This window comes from Podarcis erhardii (genome assembly GCF_964252035.2).
Source record: "Podarcis erhardii genome assembly, chromosome: 3".
NCBI classification, from domain to species: Eukaryota; Metazoa; Chordata; class Lepidosauria; order Squamata; family Lacertidae; genus Podarcis; species Podarcis erhardii.
The window spans coordinates 48,048,426-48,069,279 of record NC_138507.1 but is presented as its reverse complement, the minus strand read 5'-3'; the positions used below and the strand labels follow the sequence as shown (position 1 = coordinate 48,069,279).

The 20,854-nt window shown below is 40.1% G+C and overlaps 1 protein-coding gene across 1 annotated transcript in view; it reads left to right on the top strand.

The window, feature by feature from the left end:
* The window catches only part of ASCC3 (activating signal cointegrator 1 complex subunit 3), a 204,620-nt gene that overhangs the window by 63,972 nt on the left and 119,794 nt on the right, over window positions 1–20,854 (top strand). The window contains exons 11-13 of the mRNA XM_081856656.1: window positions 2,445–2,609; window positions 14,830–15,006; window positions 17,200–17,271. Of these exons, the coding sequence (XP_081712782.1) occupies window positions 2,445–2,609; window positions 14,830–15,006; window positions 17,200–17,271 (414 nt within the window). The remainder of the gene's footprint in view (window positions 1–2,444; window positions 2,610–14,829; window positions 15,007–17,199; window positions 17,272–20,854) is intronic.

Genomic DNA, 20,854 nt, shown 5'->3' with positions numbered 1-20,854 from the left:
TGACCATGTTTAAATAACCCCCCAGTTGTATCAGTAAATACATTAGATGCTTAGGTTTCAGTAGAGTGATAATGTGAAAGATTTGTATAATTGTGTGTGTGCCTGTGTGCAAGCATACACACACCAACTTCATTAGAAGTTGAACTTTCAGGACATCCATTCACATTGGTTGGCAGAAGGCAACAACAGAAACAAAAAAGTAGTACCAACTTACATAGTCTTCTACCACAAAATATGTGATGGAAAAATTTTCTTTAAAAGTTAGCCAGTTACATAAGGGAAGCTATCATTGACTATTAACAATAGGTAGTGAATAATAGAGTGTCCATGTTCCATTTCAGTATGCTGACTAGCAAAACAGTTATATCAGGCCCTTCCTCCCAAAGGAGCCCAGGGCAGCAAACAACAAGTAACAAAACAATAAAAACATCTCACCATTGGCAACTCTGGAAGTTGTACTCCAAAGCATGTGGAGGGCACCAGGTTGGGGAAGGTATTGCTATTATAAAGGACACATTGAATAAATTATTTAACCACCATTTTAAGGCACCATTTTCAAGTGTAGCAAGAAAAATTCAGTCCTAAATTAGCTAATAAACAAAAGCTCATTATATTTCCCCCCCTTTAAGTTACATGAGAATTTGCCTCCTTTTTTAACATCTAAAGCTGTACCTTCTGTATAGTAGCTGAAGCCTGATTAGAATTGTTCCCATTTATAAGGTAGTTCTTGAATTTGAAGTTATATAGGAAGTCCTGCTTTAATGGGTATCAGTTGGTTTTTCTAGTTACAGAACGAGGAAGGTAATGTTTTTTGCATGTCCTTGAAACCTCAGATTTATTATTTCCAGTCTGGTGATTTATCACTTCTACTACAGGGATGCAAATATACAACAGATAACTTCTCTCAAATCTCAGCAATAAGTGCCAGGCAGTGAACTTCTAGGAAGTTACTCTGAATTTCTGGTGGACATGATTAATCCTGCAGTGTTAATGCAAGAAATGGTGGCATATTTAAAGAAGTTTATGGATACAATCATCCTTTTAACTACACACACTGCCCATTAAGCGTTATTCAGATGTAGTCCTTGCAGAGCAAAATATATCGGATGGTAGGAGGAAATTTCCTGATTAAGTGGTGAAGTTTTGTTGGCCTTAATGTCCTCTGGGGACTTGCCAGTCTACCAGCCACAGCCTTGACTGCTAGATTCCCTACCGAAAGGTACAGAGGGATTTGCAGTGCTATGCTAAGGCCAGCTGAGCAGGTCAGTGCATGATGCGTCAGTGAGAGAAGTTCCAGGTGCACAGCTTTCTCAGGGATTAGTGCTGCTGTTCTTTTTAGATAAGAAATAAGACTGAGAGATCTCGGCTGTTTTTAAGTTAGTTGGGGCTGTGGTCTTTTAGATCTGCATTGTTTGAGAGGGGATGTTTAATCAGATTGAAATCCACTTCCCTTCCAAACCTACCAAGAAGCTAGCCTCAGAATGATAGTGTTGCCACACTTTGCTTTGGATGTCTGCCTCTTACACATCTGCAAAGTTCTTCTTATTTGTGAAGGAAGCTCTTTTGAACAGTGTTCGAAACTCCTGTTGTTCTAGGTGCATTTTGTGGCGGTGACTTTCATTAGGGCAAGCAGTTTCTAAGCTGTGGATGCAGTACTGCGCCTAAGATTTCACATTAAAACCGCAAAATGGAAGGAAAGGAGGACCTTTTTCTGCCTCCCCACTTCCAGCTGCTTTCTGAAGAATGGAGAAGAGACCCTCTTAAGAATATTAGGGGGGGTTGAGCAGGGTTAGGACTAGACCATGTGAAAAATTAACAGATATTTTAGATGCAGTTCATTTATTTTCATCTTATAAAAAAGTGCGCCTAGACATTCCGTTGTTGCCCCCATAACCTAGATTTAAGGTGCCATTTAGCTCCTAGCCTTCATATCTCAGTTTCTAACACTGCTTTTGAATAACTCGGAAGTTTTAGCTGAAATGTTTTGCTAAGGCAACGTGGGAAACTTAAAGTGTGGAGACTGAATTCTGCTCTCTAGGCCTCTCCCCAGGCCATACCTCTTACTGACCCTGCTCCACGCTCTCCTTGAATTCTTTTTCCTGGCTAGAATGTGTCCTTGGATTGTGTTGATACTTCTTATGTGCTTGAATGGAGGTAGGTAGGGTGTTTTGTTTGCATGGCCTGAATATAGCCTACTGTAGAAAGGTAAGGGCCACATTGGATAGCTCAGAATGAGATCAGAGGAAAGTGTTTTGAATCCAGGGTGCTTTGTAACACAAAATGGCAGTGGAATTCTGTGCTGGCAAGAATAAGCTTGTCTTCATTGGTTTACAAACTTGTTATTAGCCATTTCTTTTTGTTTTTTTCATTTTGTGTGGTTTTTTTTAAAAAAACAAACAGTAAAAAATAAATAAAAATGTGTCTGCTCCTTTTGTCTTTGTCAGATGCTTGTGACCACTCCAGAGAAATGGGATGTTGTGACAAGGAAGAGTGTTGGAGATGTAGCCCTCTCCCAACTTGTGAAGCTCCTTATTCTTGATGAAGTGCACCTTCTACATGAAGATAGAGGACCTGTGCTGGAAAGTTTAGTGGCACGCACCTTACGTCAGGTATGTGCCAAACCCTTTTTGGAGCTGCCAGATTAAACATTAGAATGCACATGGAGAAGTCAAATAATTCTAGTTGGTTCCTTCATTGTGCCTAAGCTGCCTCCAGATCATGTATCTGTCACTTAAGGCTGCTGTGAAAGACAACAGAGAGAGGAAGGATGAAAATGTGTAAATCTGGAAACTTTCTGTTTTGGTAACATGAATAAAATAAAGAATAATTCAAAATCTATCACATAATTCCTAAAATAAGACACTCATAAGTATTTTTTTATTGAATTGTTATACAAATACAAATGAAACAAAGTATAAAAACATTTCAATTAAATACAAAAAAGAAGAGTAAAGAAAGGGGGCAAGACAAAAAGAAAAAGAAGAAAAAGAAAACAGCAAAGCAGAGAAAATGCAAAAAGTAAGAACATAAGTATATTACAAGATAACTAGAATAGACATCCCAGAATGTCATTTCTCTACCGAGATGCTGACCCTTCTGGGGTGGATCTCGTTTGATTATACTTTTGGTTTTTGACTTCCGTCAACCTCACGGTGGTTCATTTCCTATAACTAAAGCAATTTCTCTGTATTTCAATAGATTCCTCATCTTGGTATAAGGAGACATTTTCCTACTTAACGGGTTTATTCTAAACACAACCAAATCTTGGTTGTTGAACCTTGACTCGATAGGTAGATATTTAGGTATTCCCATTCCTTCTGGACTATTTTATTTGACTTATTCCTTAAGGCTTCAGTCAACTTAGCGAGTTCCAAGTACTCGCTCAGCTTCTGTAGCCATTCTTCTCTACTTGGTATATGGTCACCCTTCCAGTACTTGGCTATTAGTACCCTAGCCGCCATCACTACATAGAAAAAATAGTTTTAATCTTTCTTTTGGGGTATTGTCAGTTAGAATCCCAAGAAGGAATGATTCCATTTTTTTGTGAAATGCGATTTTTAGTAAATTTTTCATTTCTTTGTAGATCGTAAATCCCAGAATTTTTTTTATTTCTGGGCATGACCACTACATATGAAAGAAGGTTCCCACTTGTAGTTTACATTTCCAACATTTGTTATTATGGTTTTTGTTGATTTTGGCCAATTTTGCAGGAGTTAGGTACCCTAAGTATTTTTTAACAAAAAACTATATGCCTCTTGCTAGGCTATCTGAAGCAGACAATTTATTCCTATCTTGGAGTTATATTTTTTATATATATATAAATATTTATTAAGATTTTTGAATACAAATGCACAAATAATAAACAACCTTACTTATATCATAACGTGGTTTCATCACTTCTTTGGACTCCCTCACGTCTCCCGCTCCCATTTACATCATTAAAAGGTTTTTCCAAGCAAATTATCAACTTGTTTACGATCTTATATCCACTCATTTAAATATAATCTAGCAATTCTCCAAAAAGTTTATGTTTTCTTTAATCTCACTTGTCATCAAATTCAAATCCAATTTAGTGGTGGCCAATTTTTTATAATCTAGCATCCTTCTTAACATTCAACCAATTTACAATGTTTTTGTAAATACGTCTTAAATTTCTTCCAGTCTTCCTCAATCCTCTCTTCTCCCAGGTCTCGGATTCTGCCAGTCATCTCGGCCAGTTGCATATAGTCCATCAGCTGCATCTGCCACTCTTCCAGTGTGGGTAGATCTTGAGTTTTCCAGTTTTTAGCGATGAGTATCCTTGCTGCCGTTGTTGCATACATAAAAAATGTTCGGTCCTTCTTTAGCACCTTCTGGCCGACAATACCCAGAAGGAAGGCCTCTGGTTTCTTAGTGAAGGTATACTTAAATACCTTTTTCAGCTCATTATATATCATTTCCCAGAAGGCCTTCACCTTAGGGCATGTCCACCAGAGGTGAAAGAATGTTCCTTCATTTTCTTTACATTTCCAACATTTATTATCAGACGAATGGTATATTTTGGCAAGTTTAACTGGGGTCATGTACCATCTATATATCATTTTCATTACATTTTCCTTCAGAGCATTACATGCGGTGAAGTTCAGCCCAGTGGTCCACAACCTTTCCCAGTCCTGAAACATAATGTTATGCCCAATGTCCTGTGCCCACTTTATCATAGCCGATTTGACCATTTCGTCTTGTGTATTCCATTTTAACAGCAAGTTATACATTCTAGATAGTACCTTAGTCTTTGGTTCTAACAATTCTGTTTCTAACTTCGATTTCTCCACCTGGAACCCTAACTTTTTGTCATTTTTAAAGACTTCTTTAATCTGAGCATAATGTAACCAGTCTCGCACTTTATCCTTCATTTTCTCCAAACTCTGCAATTTCCAATTGTCTCCATCTTTTTCTAATATTTCCCAATATTTTGGCCATTTGGCCTCCATATTGGGTCTTTTTCGGGCCTTAGCTTCCAGAGGCGAAAGCCACCTCGGAGTCTTGTTTTCCAATAAGTCTTTGTATTTTGTCCAGACATTAAATACTGCTTTCCTAACAATATGGTTCTTAAAGGCCTTATTGATCTTAACCTTGTCGTACCATAAGTATGCATGCCAACCAAAAGCATTGTTAAAACCCTCCAAATCCAGTACATCAGTGTCTTCGAGAAGTAGCCAGTCTTTTAGCCAGCAGAAAGCTGCGGCTTCATAGTACAACTTTAAGTCTGGCAGGGCAAAGCCCCCTCTTTCTTTCGCATCAGTTAATATCTTGAACTTAATTCTGGGCTTTTTGCCCTGCCAGACAAATTTAGAAATATCTTTCTGCCACTTCCGGAAGCACTCCGTCTTGTCCACAATCTGTAATGTTTGAAACAAAAACAACATTTTTGGCAATACATTCATCTTAATAGCAGCAATTCGGCCTAACAAAGAAAGCTTCAATTTTGTCCAACTGTCCAAGTCTCTCTTAATTTCAGACCAACATTTTTCATAATTATCCTTAAATAGACTCAGATTTTTTGCTGTTATATTCACCCCTAGGTATTTTACTTTTTTAACCGCAGTTAGTTCTGTTTCCCTCTGAAACCGTTCTGACTCTGTATCTGTCAAATTTTTCCCCAGCACCTTGGTTTTCTGTTTATTTAATTTAAATCCCGCTACCCGACCAAAGTCTTGTATCAGTTGCAATACTCTTTTCGTACTAGATTCTGGCTCCTGCAAAGTCAAAACTAGGTCATCTGCAAAGGCTTTAAGTTTTATTCCTATCTTGGAGTTATAGGACCTTATTTAAAATTAAAAGAGTGATTCCTGCAGTCTAGTACAGAGGGCAGTATCCAGTTAATTTTTTCCATCAGTGCAATGATTTATGCTTGTGCAATCCAACTTTCCCCGTCTTTTTCCAATAATCTGTTCTGGGGTTAAGCACTCCTCTCTGTTGGTGGAGTTCCATTGGGCAACGGTAAATCCTTGCGCTGACAGAACAAGGTACTTAGTGCTGCTTTGGGTACAACCCAGGATACAACTCACAGTGGTGTGTACGCCATCATGGCATATAGGCTTATCACATAACTTCAAAAATAATTTTATTTTTTTTAAAGATATTTATTAAAATTTTATATAATAGAAACAGCAAAAAGAAAAAGTACATCATAAAGAAACAGAAAAAGCAATAAAAACATAAACAAGAAAAAATCCATTTTTTAACTTATTATCTATATAACCTTCTTTCTTGACTTCCTCACATCTCCCTTCTTTGTGTTCCCCTTTACACAATCAAGTTCAGCAAATTCTAACCCTCTTTCAGACCTCGTTTATAGTTATATATTTCAACCTATTATGTCTCCAATTTTCCTTCTCTTTTCATTATCAAATTTTAACTATTCTTAATAACTTAAGCCCTTGTGCCATTTTATTTAAATTTCACATAATATTACTCTGATCTTTTCCCCCTTTTCTTTTTAAGAATTTTGCATACTCCTTTTAACTAGATCACTGATGCCATATTCTCTTTAAATCCAACATCATTTTAACATTCAGACATTTTACAATGTTTCTGCAGGTAGTCTTTCAATTTCTTCCAGTCCAAAAATAAAATTTTAAACATAGTTAACGGTGCTAAAAATAGTTGGTTTTAATAACAAACATTGAGAGTTCAAGGCATATAATTCTTAGCAGAAGTTACTCTGTCTAGATTATACCTTACATCAGACAACAGGGAACTTGTTGGCAATGAAATATAGTTGGACTGCTAATGCCATTGCTCCTGGCCCACGTGTCTAAGGTCCAAGGGTGATGGGAATTGTAGTTGAATATCTGGAAGTATTAATACAGTGGTACCTCGCAAGACAAAATTTATCCGTTCCGTGAGGCTCTTCGTATAGCGGTTTTTTCGTCTTGCAAAGCAAGCCCATTGACAGCTTAGCGGATTAGCGCTATTAGCGGTTTAGCGGCTTTTAGCGGATCCGCTGATAAGCAGATCAGCGGATCAGCTGATAAGTGGCTTAGGAAAAGGGGGGGGAGGGGAAAAAACCCGCAGGAATTCGCAAGACATTTCGCCTTGCGAAGCAAGCCCATAGGGAAATTCGTTTTGCGAAGTGCCTCCAAAACGGAAAACCCTTTTGTCCAGCGGGTTTTCCGTCTTGCAAGGCGTTCGTCTTGCGGGGCACCACTGTACTGTGGTTGAAATTCAGTGTTACACTGTTACAAATGTTCCATAGCAGCTTGTCAGCTGGATCCATTCCCTTACCCTGTGTACTATTCTGGGGTTTTCCTGACCCCTCTTACAAATTGGGGAGGGGGCGTTGGGGTGCTCAGGAGAAGAAGAGAGGGGATCAAGCCCCATTGAGCTTCTGCAGAATCCTGTCTGTAGTTTCAGTTCTTGACACATGGAACCCTCAGAAAGTGTTGAGTCCTCTTACAATATTAACATTGGTTAAGAAACATTAATGTCATTATACACTGAATATAGCACAGGTGTGAAAATGACATCCTCTGGTCGAAGATGTTAGCTAAAGTGGTGCTTAAAATTTTCAGCAATTCTTTGTTCAAATATTGGAAGAGTGGCAATACTCAAGGGTTTGGGTTTTTTTTGCATTCTACTGTGAATTAGAGCAGTATATGAGATGATTGTTGGGGGTTGGAGGATAGCTGTCTTTTTGATGTGCTTTGCTGAGCTCAGATTTTGGTCCCTTCAACTCAGGGGTCAAGTTACATATCTCGCAGGGTAAAAGCTGATGTGACCTTAGCTAAAAGGGTATAAAACACGAATGCACATTGTGCACTTTGTGAATTCTAAAGGTTCCTTTTACAAGATATTTAAATTGAATTGACAAAACTTTTTTTAGTGGAAAAAGGCTTTGAGCTTTGCTCATATGCTGTGGATACAACATCAAAAGACTCTTCTGAAACTAATTGTAGCTTTGATGTTTAAAATTGTGCATTCCTGAAAATAACAGGGATGTAAGATGAAAATGCTTAAATGTTTAAAATAGAATAAAAGTTAAATAAAAAACCATGCAGTTCAGTAATATCTACTTAGCAAATTAGTGCACTTTAAATTTCTAAGTTTCTGGTCATCATTTGGCTGGTGCATTGATGACTACCTTTTCTGACTTAGACATTTTGTCTAAATTAGTGATGGTAAAAGTCTCCCACCACACACTCCCCCCCCCCCTCTTAGTTTGAAATTGGCTTCTTTTTCCTAAACTCTATTGCAGTAGTCTGGGAGAAAAACTCAGCATTTTTTGTGAGCTCTGTCCAGCTTTGCAATAAGAACAAAGGAGTTCCACATCAGCCCCCTGTACCCCACACCAATTCCCAAATCTTACCCTTGAGAAAGGGGGAAGATTTGTGGTGGTAGGGGTTAAGCAGCAATGGTGGAAACAGAAGCCTTCCTCTTTCAGATATTTATCTCTTCCCTTCCATTGCTTCGATTTTGTTAAGGCAGCGAACGCTTCTGATTATAGAATCATAGAATTTACATCTACTTTGAAGCCCCGTAGATTCAGTTTTTTTGTAGGGTTTTCTATTCTCTAAATAGGCACCTGCACCATTGTCCCTTTATTACGCTGCTTCTCTTTTTGACTTCTCCTGCGTTCTCCCTCATTAGTGGTGTGTTGCTGCTGTTCATTGCATTACTCATTCAGATCAATTTGTCAAAGCTAGCAGGTGTCTCTGGACGTTGACCCCATAAGAAACCCAGAAGCGGTGGTGTGCTCATTGAAATAGGACATTCAATTTGTATTAATTTCAGTGCAAATGCTGCAAACCCTTGGTGTGGAATCCAATGTAGCACTATGGCAATCATTCCATCAGTGCAAGGATTTCTGCGTCAGCAATGGAAGGTTTTTACCTTCTTGTCCCCCAACCCCACCCTAAGTCTTTTCTAGGTGTTCCCTGAACTCTCTGGGGCAGGTTTGGGGAGGGCATGGGGGGGGGAGTCCTACTGAACACATGGAAATGCTTGTGCTGATGGGACATAATAGTAGAATATTTCCCATGCTCTCTATACATATTCTAACCCTTCCTCTGTCTATCAGCCTTGGCCTTTTACTTAAACAATCTATGACCTTTTAAACTGGGGGGGTATTGTTTTTGTTGTTATGGGTATGTATGTTTGTGTTTTTATATTGTAAACTGCTCTGTGTTCTTTGGGTGAAGGGCAATATAGAAATTTATTTCATTAAAATAAAATTAATTAATTAATTTTAAATTGCTCTATAATAAAAATGCAGAACTTTTGCTTGGTCGAATGTGTGTTGGGATTCCCTTGCATTCTATCTGGCATTTATAGGAACCTCTGTTGTGGTACGCTCACACCACGTACAAAAGAAATTTGATTGTCCTTTTTTATCTATCAGGTGTGAAAGCTTCATAAAATAGGTATGGATGTTTATCCATCACAGAATACTGCAGAGTTACAAAGCTTTGAGTGTTGTCTTCATTTAGTGGGTTTTCCCTCTATTGTTTGATTTAAGACTACTATTTATAGAGGTTCAGGAGGCCAGAGTACTTTAAATACCAGAATTCATTTGTTAGAATTAATCCATATATAACATTACTCAGTTAGGTAGTTGCCTAGTAACAAATGCATTTTTGTTCTGAATAGTGAAGGCACATATGCTTTCCAGTTGTTTTTTGTGCATAACTTCTATGCTAATCATTATTGCAGTTTTGTGTCTTTACATGGTTGCAGTTAAGGATGGATAAATAATTAAACACTGAATATTTAGTCATAATTGTAGAAATGCCTGCTTGCATAGGCCCATAACAGTTTGTGATATGGAATTTGGTGCTCAGCTATGACTCCTTGACTCCCACTGTTGTTGTTTGTCTTGAATAAAAGTATTTAGCATGGTGTTTCCTGATAGAGGCTTAATGGTAACAAATAGTTCTGTTGTAGGACTTGAATCTCTATGTCTTCCAAAATTACAGTCGTCCATCCTATCTGTCAGTCTCCATTAACTTACAGGTGTGTGTGTGTGTGTGTGTGTGTGAGAGAGAGAGAGAGAGAGAGTGTTCTGATGTGTTCTTTCAATGTCAGGAAAGCAACATTTTTTTTTTGAAGATTGGTTGAGGGGTAAACAGTGGGATGGAGGACTGTAGGGCGTAAGTGGCAGATGGGAAATGGGCTAAGCACCGCTTCTTTCTTGCAAATTGCTCTTCCCACTGCTGCGATGCAAAGGAGAAACAGGATGGGGATTTTGGAAATGTGACTTGACCATGTAACATGGATTTCAGGCCAATGTGTGTAGCCAGAGACTGGATCAGGCTGCCCGCCAAGCAGCCCCCCCCCCCCAATTTTGCTGAATGCTGCAAAAAGAAAAAGCAGACATGGTGCTGAGGTAGTTCAGCTCTCTGAGAGGAGTGCTAATTGACTCCTTGCCGTTCATCAGATTGATCATTTGATGAGAGGAAAGTGGGCATGATTGGAAAGTGGGGAGCTCTTTGTCCTGTGTATATGTGTGCCCAAGAGTGTTGAGTTCAAGTGTGTTGGGCTTTCTCCCACCACTGGCAAATAGGATTTGCTGTACTCACAAAATCCAAAGTAAAGATTTGCAGGCAGAAAACATTACCATGCAGACTTTTAATATATTTTAATTAAAAATAAGCTTTCATGGCAATGCTAAAAGCATTACCTGGTGGTGTTAATCGTCAGTTTGTTAATCTGTCATTCATTGAGAGCCAGTGTGGTGTAGTGGTTAAGAACAGTAGATTTGTAATCTGGGGAACCGGGTTCGCGTCCCCGCTCCTCCACATGCAGCTGCTGGGTGACCTTGGGCCAGTCACACTTCTCTGAAGTCTCTCAGCCCCACTCACCTCACAGAGGGTTTGTTGTGGGGGAGGAAGGGAAAAGGAGATTGTTAGCCGCTTTGAGACTTCTTAAAGGGTAGTGAAAGGCGGGATATCAAGTCCAAACTCTTCTTCTTCTTCTAATACATAATGAAAAGTTCAATTTTCAGTGAGTTTTGTTGTCTGTCTCCGTATACTCTTAACAAAACTTGGGTCATAAAAGCTGTTGACCATATCTTCTGGAACTATTCTGTTGGGGCGGTGCATTCTCTCACCTGCCACTACCCCCCTTTTTTCAGCTTTACAAATCTTTGCTGCAATTAGCTAAATACTAATTCCCTTAAAATAACTCAATGGTAGTATATTTGCATCATGAGGGATTAAAGTATTCAGCCGTGTCTCCAATTAACCTCATAATCTCTCTTCAGAATTCTTCCACTCCCAGTCATAGTAAATTCAGTATCAACAGCATGGTATTGCAGCTATAATCACATGTTAAATTTTTAGTACATTTCAATCTATGTGGCATCTAAAGCTGCTGGAGATGAACCTTAAAAGTGTTGTTTAATATTTGAACTTACTATCTTTATCAAAAATATATTTCTGGTTTTTCAAATGTCACATTCAGTGCCATGATGCCATTTTAAGACATGGAGAGAGCTACTTTGAACAGTTCATAATACTGTATAGTACTGATCTCCCCCTCAAACTACTTGCAGTAAGATTAGGTGTCACTGAAAAACATTTTGGAAAGAACCATAAAAACTGCCTACACCCTTCTTTTCTTTTTCATGCACTAGTTTCAGTAATTGCAAAAATTATACGCTTCCCATATTTCCTCACACTGTTACAGTTACCTGTCAATTAGATACACCTATAAATCATGACAGGATTGCTCTTTGACTCAAATCCGTTTCGGTGTTACCATCATAATGTGGAACAGCGTTGCTTTCAGACTACTTGGTGTACAAATTAAATTGCTTTTTTAAAAAATCAAAAACAAGTCCTTGTTGGTTCTTTGCCTCTCTTTGTTTGTCTGTCTGTCTACTTCTGTACTCCTTTTGCAGCAGTTCAAAGTGACTTGCATGAGATTTAAAAACAAAACAATAAGCACAAGAACAGCACACCTATACAGATTTGAAACAGACACAAAAAAGTTTCTCCCTTGAAAGAAATACGTAAGTTAGGTCCCTGGAGCAAACTGACAACCACAGAAAAGGTTGGAAAGCCTTCTACCTTATCAACACCTGTTAGACGACATGCAGCAGCATTCTGTACCAGGTGAAATTTCAAAACTGTCTGTGGGGGGGAGTGCTGTGAAAAGTGCATTGTAGTAATCAAGCCTGAGAGATCCAGAACCCTGTATCCATCTGATCTGTCTGAAAGGGGAATGCCCCCTTACTAGCCAAAGACAGATAAAGCCACTCCTAGCAACAACTTGTACGGACAACTTACGAATCAATGCTGGATCTAGGAATATCCTCAAGGCCCCTTCATTATTGTTTCACATGGATACAATCACTCACAGGCAGACATCTCCCTCTCCAGACCATAGCCGTTCCTCCTCCTCACCTCGTTTTTTGTTTTCCGGGTTCAGTTTTAGTCTATTCTTCCCCCATCCATTTGACCACAGCCTTCAAACACTGGCTCAGGAAACAGATACGTAGCTTCAGTAAAGTTACATAGAGGTTAAACCAGTCAATACCAAGTTTCCATAAAGTTCTGAGCACACTCAAGTGTATATCAGAATTAATGGATTTGAACATGAACTGAGAAAATCCTTGCTCTGCTTTATAAATTTAATGCCGCTAGGTTCTTTAACATCATCAACTTTGTTCAGCTTCTTTTTGTTCTGAACTCCACGTGCTTTGAAGATCTTACCTCAAGTGTTCTCCATCTGGAGCATACACACAGTTCTTAGGGCCATGGTTTGAGAGCGAGAGCACGTTCTGTAGATCAGTGTTTCCCAACCGGTGTTCCGCGGCACACTAGTGTGCCGCGGGACGTCGGCTGGTGTGCCGTGGGAGGGAGGCGGGCGAGTTGGGCAGCGAGAGGCGGGGCGGCGGCGGCGAGCACGCGCGGGGCGGGGAGCGAGCTCCCTCCCACATCCCATCGCCCCGTGCTCCGCGCTGGTGTCCGCAAGCCTTGCGCACCCGGGGGATCTCCCCCCGGGAGCGCAAGGCTTGCGGGCAGCAGCCTGCAGCGCGGAGCACGGGGCGCCCTCCGGAGGACGCCCCGTGCTCCGCGCTGGTGTCCGCAAGCCTTGTGCACCCGGGGGATCTCCCCCCGGGAGCGCAAGGCTTGCGGGCAGCAGCCTGCAGCGCGGAGCACGGGGCGCCCTCCGGAGGACGCCCCGTGCTCCACGCAGGTGTCCGCAAGCATTGCGCACCCGGGGGATCTCCCCCCGGGAGCGCAAGGCTTGCGGGCAGCAGCCTGCAGCGCGGAGCACGGGGCGCCCTCCGGAGGACGCCCCGTGCTCCACGCAGGTGTCCGCAAGCCTTGCGCACCCGGGGGATCTCCCCCCGGGAGCGCAAGGCTTGCGGGCAGCAGCCTGCAGCGCGGAGCACGGGGCGCCCTCCGGAGGACGCCCCGTGCTCCGCGCTGGTGTCGGCCAGCCTTGCGCACCCGGGGGATCTCCCCCCGGGAGCGCAAGGCTTGCGGGCAGCAGCCTGCAGCGCGGAGCATGGGGCGCCCTCCGGAGGACGCCCCGTGCTCCACGCAGGTGTCCGCAAGCCTTGCGCACCCGGGGGATCTCCCCCCAGGAGCGCAAGGCTTGCGGGCGGCAGCTGGCAGCGCGGAGCACGGGGCGCCCTTCGGAGGACGCCCCGTGCTCTGCGCTCGTGTTGGCAAGCCTTGCGCACCCGGGGGGCGCATGGGGCGCCCTGAAACAGAGGGTTCCCCATGCTGCGGACTGTAGCCTGCCACCGGACGCGCGGGGCGCCCTGAAGCAGAGCGCCCCTCGCGCCAGGCAGACATGGGCCAGCCCCACAAGCTCGGGGGACAGCGGGGAGGCGCAGCACCACCATCCCACTGTTCCCCGACCTGTTTTTTTGGGGGGGAAATAAAGGGGAAAAAAATTTCCTTTATTTCCCCCCTCAAAAAAGTAGGTGCGTCCTATGGGACGGAGCGTCCTATGGGACGAAAAATACGGTACTTACTATTTCATAATAAAGTAATTATAAAATACTTTCTTTGTGTTTATTTGATTCCTATTAAAGAGAGTTACTTTATATATAGTCAATATAGGCACAGAGTTAATTTTTTAAACATTTTCTAATGGTGGTGTGCCTCGAGATTTTTTTCATGAAACAAGTGTGCCTTTGCCCAAAAAAGGTTGGGAAACACTGCTGTAGATAAGTGCTAGGTCCACTGCAAGACCTATCAGGACCTACTGCAGATATCTGAGTGATGTGGCTTGCTTGTTTGTTCATTCTGGTAATTTATTAGTTGCTTTTCAGAGCTAAGATTTCACAAAGTGACCCTCAGAGAGAAATATTGCTATAGAACCACAGGCAGAGCTGGCGCAGACAAGAAAGCTACATGAGAGATAATGAAGTAGATCACAAAAATTCTTGTAAGCGAAGACAATAGTAAAAAGATACATTTTAAAAGCCTCCTTCAATGCCAGAACTGAACTGATTTGCAGTACTTCTAGAGCCTTCTGACTCAGTTGTTTAACCATGGAAGCAACCTGGCTTTGGCTTTCTAAATTGAGTTGATCTAAATCAGAAGTGGGTTTTTTGAGAAAGGACTACGAGTTCAGTTCAGGTTCTGACCACAACAACACACCCTCAAATCTGCTATTTTGAATGTGTCTCGAATTGCTGGGCCTTGGGGGTTTTGTTAGGAAAAGGAAAAACTCCCGCAGTACTACATATTGAGCAAAATATTAGTATCCACTAACACATATTTATATATTTATGTGGAAATTATTTTTATATTTTATTAAGGTAATATTAACTCTAGACTTTAATTAAAAATGTGCTAACTTAATGACATTTTCTTTTCTTTTTTACAGGTTGAATCTACCCAAAGCATGATTAGGATCTTGGGCCTTTCAGCCACTTTACCTAATTACCTTGATGTTGCTACATTTCTGCATGTTAATCCCTATATTGGACTGTTTTATTTTGATGGCCGTTTCCGGCCTGTTCCACTTGGGCAGACATTTCTTGGTATCAAGACAACTAACAAGGTACAGTTTTGCTATAAAATATTTGGAATGAGATGTTGAGACAACCATTCTTAGGAACATGTTCAAGTGGTATTTCCGCATATATCTGTAGTAGTCACTATCCTTCTCATATTATCATCCCTTTGTCTCTCCCTTCCTTGTAATACCTTCTTCAGCATTAGCTTTAGATAGACTACTACTTTGGGGTCAGGATCTTACTAAATTTTTGTTTGGTTTACAAAACTCTACAAAGTGCCCTGTCTGTTTCACAGACATGAAAATAAACAATATCCAGTATGTTAGCATGTGTATATTGTTCAAAGTGATTCACGTATGGTTTCTTGGCAGTCCTTATGTCAAACCTGCAAGGTCCCTGTGTACCAAATGGGGATCCATGGTTTGCCATAAGGCAACAGAGTGAATCTTTTGCTGAGTTGAGATTTGAATCTGGAACATAGCCTGCAATTCTAATTGCACAATAGAATGTCTGACTATAGTGTAGTAATAAACTATTAGTCACTGTGCAACACTCATTACAGGGGAGATGTGTGGATTACTGCTTCAGACTTTACCCAGCAACACAGTAATTATGATAAAGAAATACATGGAAGCATGGGAATTGGTTTGGAGTTCTCTTTTCAGTTCTGCTGTCTAATTCTTATGTGTTCCTGCATAATACTACAGCAGTACAGTATTGCTGATGTTGGAAGAAATATCCAGCGTCTCTTTTTCCTTGGAATCTTGTTGTTTCTCTTCATTAAGTTTGCATTTGAGAGTTGGATTTGAGACTTCTTTGACTTGCTCAATAGTGTCAAATTCCCTTCCCTCCTTCATAATTACGTTTTGCCATGATAATAGAGATGGCGGTTTGCATTTTATTTCTTTGCTAGCGAGTTATTTATTCACTTTAGTCAACTACCCTTTTAGTAATGATGTGCTATGGACAGAGTGTCAGCTATGACTATGAATTCCCTGGCTTCATTTTAAGCTGTTGCTGCCTTCATGATTGAATTATTTCCCCCTTGGAACTCAGGTAGAGCTAGCTGTGTTGCAGTGTGATCAGGAATTATGTTACTCTCCAAGTATTAATATAAATAGAGAGTTAATATCAGATTACTTCTCTGAAGCTGTCTTTTATCAATGTTAATGCATAAGAGTCAAGAGGCACAAGGGGTTCTATAGTGCAAAATGCTTGTGAAATTAAAGTTCAGGTTTCTCCAGTTAAGTTGATGGCTTCCCCATCCTCTGCTTTCAATTAGAAGGAACATACCAAGCTCCAGAGACAGCACAAGTGACTATACAGATAGCAGTAGTTTTTTCTCTGGAGAGGATAAGGAGTCTGAGTAAGGATAGAATGCTAGAATCATATATTTTGCCCAACGTAAGGTTCAAACCCACAATCCTGAGATTAACATGCTGTATGTCCGTGTGGCACTGAACATGTTCACACATCATGTTTCGCCTCAGCCTGTAAATTTTGTATGTAATGCTTTACACATTTACTTGATTGTAAGTCTCATTGACTTCTAGCTTACTTCTGAGCAAACACGTATAGGATTGCTCTGTTAAGTCTTCTTTTACCTCACCTCTGCAAATGATGCAAATAGCAGCTTTGCATCAGTTGATTGGTTTAACAGCAACCAAACTGCTAAGGTAGTCTGTTAACCATGAACTGCAAATCTTGAATATTTATTCCGCGATCCTGTAGGGCATCTGTTTGTTCCATAGTGTTGTATGCAGCTGGTGAAGCTGGTTTTGTCCATTTAAAAAATGGGATGACTTCTAGCTCCATTTGATATTATAAGTACAAAAGGTTGCCAGGCTTTGCATTCTAGTAGGGCCTTGGAACTCACTGAAATTGTGGTGTCGTTCTGATGACTTCAGAATGTTTCAAGTGCTGCTAATGACACGGAAATAGTGACTAGGAAATCTTCACGCTGCACAGATCAAGGCAAGTCCTGATCAAGTTTGAGGAACAGAACTTCTCTAAGAAGAAATGATTTTAAGTTATTGGTGTTAATATTTGTACCTCTTTGTTTCCACGGTATCTCAATGAAAGAGAAATATGTAACAATATAATAAAAGTATGCCTTCGTCAAGCATTAGTAAAACACCATAAATTTTTTAAATTATGCTACGTTAAAGTTGGTAGAATGGGAATACTGTCTTTTACATTTTGATACTACAATAAAGCATTTCTGTTGTATTGCTCAGGTGCAGCAGCTGAATAATATGGATGAAGTTTGTTATGAAAATGTCTTGAAGCAAGTAACAGCTGGACATCAGGTATGTTTATTCATTGGCTTTTAAGTTAGAACCTGCTTGTGAATATCCACAAGGATTTATTCTTTGCACACATAAACACTTGGATTTCGTTCTATTCAGGAAACCAGCTGACTTGGCCTTTTTTGAGGTTTCTGGAGGCGGTGAAAAGCTTCTAAAAATGAAAGGTTTTCATGTAAGGAAGTCTGCACAATCAAATACTGCAGAATGCAAATGCAAGCACATGTAGAATTTATTTCCACTCGTAGTTTGCTATTTGCCCTTCTTCTGCAGTATTGTAACTTGAGAAAAATTACCCTGCTGTAATGAAATAATGTACTTTTCCACTGAAGGTATGCATTCATTTCATACCAGATGAAAAATTAACTGAATGCAGCCCATTTGGTTCAACTTTCTTTCATTTCAGAACAAATATCAGAATGGGTGGAAATATGTTCACTGTCATTATCCTATTTATACCCATTGGTTACTTTTTGGTTATTGATTTCTGTGGGCACTGTTTTATTTTCCCAGAATTATTACTATTGTTACTAATCACCTTCTGCTCAATCATCTCAAAGCAATGAAAACAAGATGCTAAAAACACAACAAACAGCAGATACACTTAAAACAAAACTAAAACAATGCAAAATAGGCATTTTTTTATATAAATGGCACCCATTGATCCAGCTTGGAAAGCATGCTGGAACAAAAAGTACAAATAGTGGGTCCCTGACATATCTTGACAGGAATGCTATTCCACCGAACAAGGGCAGCCGCGGTGAAAGCCTTGTCTGAGTTGTTGGAAAGTGAGCTTCTGAGATCTTTGAAAATTGCAAGAGAAACTCACTAATAGACTGCAGTGATATATAAAGTATATACAGTGGTACCTTGGTTCTGGAATAGCTTGGCTTCCAAACAAATTTGCTTCTGAACTCTGCAAACCCGGAAGTAAGTTTTCCGGTTTGTGAACGTTTTTCAGAAGCTAAACGTGTGATGCGGTTTCCACTTGAGTGCTGGAAGCTCCTGCAGACAATCGGAAGCTGCACCTTGGTTTTCAAACAGTTTCGGGAGTCAAATGGACTCCCGGAACGGATTAAGTTCAAGAACCAAGGTACCACTGTAAGAGAGGACAGTTTTTCAAGTAACCTGGACCTGAGCTGCATAGGGCCTTATATGTTAGTACCAACACCTTGAACTGCCTGGTAGCAGATTGGCCACTGGTGCAAATTGTGCAAGCAATGTTTTATTGTGGAAGTCTGCTCTCACAAGCAACCTAGCCACTACGTTCTGCACCATTTGTAGCCTCAAGACTAACCCATTTACCACATCACAGTAATTCAAAGGCTAGGATATTATCTCATTCCAGGGTGGAAATGATGGTTACTGGTTAGGGCTGGTATTTTTTGTGCCGGCAGGCACTGTTTCAAAGAATGCTGTTGAACTACTCAACATTTGGAGTGTTCTGGGAAAATAAATTGAGCTCTATTACCACCCAGTTCTCCATAAAAATAGAAAAGAGAGAGAGAGGCTAGTGTGCCTATCAGATTCTGAAGCATTCTAGGTGGGTCTTTCAGTCATTCAGCATCCATAACTACTTGAAAATATTAACAGGGCTTTAGTTGGGTCAAAAGTTGAGGTGGGTCACAACTAATAAGTCTCACTGATCTTAATAGCAAGGAGAGTGGATATGTACCCTATATGGCACAACCACAGGATTTCCAAATGGTGATTGTATACTGAGACGTTTTATTAAAAAAGAGGGGGAGGTTTGTTGGGTGTGCTTAGAATGGAGTCTGATGTTTTTGCAGTTTTTTTTATTTTTGCTGTTAGAAGTTTCAAGCATTCTGGCAGCAAAAGATTTTGAATGATATATACATATCCCCACTGTTTTCTATAATGCACTGTATTAAAAGTATGACATAAAACCTCTCCACCTACTACTAGTAAACCTATAATAAAGCTGCCTCTAGTTGTTTTCATATGGTCCTTAATACATCCTTAATACATACTTCTTCCTTCCTCTTCTCCAAAACTGGTTTCTTTCCATATGCATGACAAGTTACCGAATCTATATTCCATGGGTTTGTAGCTACTAAGAAAGTGTTTTTCCTCCTGAAATGAATTTTAATGTGTGTTTTTCCTGAATGATGTGTTTTGAATGGTTTCAGATATATGTCCAAAGAGATAGATTATTGTAGAAATAAGACCTTTATCATCTTTTCTTTTAATTCATCCTACTTGCTTTCTCTTAAAAATGCCCTACATGTAACCTAAACACTGATAAATGCTACCTTTTAGAGAACTCTATAGAATTTGACAGCTGTTCATTCAGAATTCCCTAAAGGAAAATGTGATAACTTGCTCTTTTTAAAAGTAAAAATTGGAACTCCATTTCATCAGTCGTTTGGGGATTGCGCTGATTCTTTACTGCACTCAGAGCACAGTTCGATATTTTGATTTTTTACTATAATACATACCTGAGGGGCAGACTTCTCACTTGTCTCCAATATAATCAAGCCATGCCATTTTAATGTGGTTAAACATGGTTTAAATATTGTGGATACAAAATAAGGTGGGTTTATTTTATTATTTTGTGATATGCAACTGAATTGTACCAAGATTGTTAAAGTAGTGCATGAGTTATAATACTGAAATAATAGCTGAAGTGGCCTTATCAGACTATTAGGCCACTTGTCTCAGTATTGTCTGTTTTTACTGACGACGGCTCTCCAAGGTAGTTCTGTATTACAGAAACAGAACCGTATACTAGAACTGATCAAATCAGTATTTTATCTGTTGTTCCATTACTTGTAATATGGAATGAAAAATATTAACTTCATGTAATGTAGCCAGTTACACATTGGAAACTCTAATCTTTTAAGTGAGGTAAGTGTGACTTTCTTTAATACTTAGGTGAGCAGCTTCTGTTGTAAATGGGATAAGTGCAGATGCTATTAATATATAATATTTTTATTTAAAAATATTCCTAAAGATTAGTTTGATATTCAGCACTAATTACTGTTTGTTGTTGAAAGAGTTCATTTTTATTAGCAAGTAATCTTCTTTCCATTTCCTGCTGTCAGATCAGGAAATAAGATTTTATTATACCGCCACAGATTTATATTTTTTTATATATATATATAAAAACCCACAGGAATGGAGGCAGGTGTAAGAGAATTAGAATTTACATTAGAAGCAAACAAAGGAATTAAAGGAATGTATCTTGAACGAGCAAGCTACAACAACCTACATGGGTAAATGATAATTCTAGGTTTCTCAGAGTTTTAGTACTTAAGTGATACTTGATGCTACTGATCACCCTTCTCAACCCATTCATGTTGAATAAACCAAGGATTGTGAAGATCAAATACTTTTCAGCCCTCCAGATGTTTTGGGACTACAGCTCCCATCATCCCTGACCACTAGTCATGTTAGCTAGGGATGATGGGAGTTGTAGTCCCAAAACATCTGGAGGGCCGAGTTTGCCTATGACTGCTTTACAAGTTATAACGCAATGTAGAGAGCTGCCTTCCTTCTCAGGGGGTGCTGAACTCCACCCTCTGTGAAAATTTCCTTGGGGACCACATACCCAGAATGGAGGCCC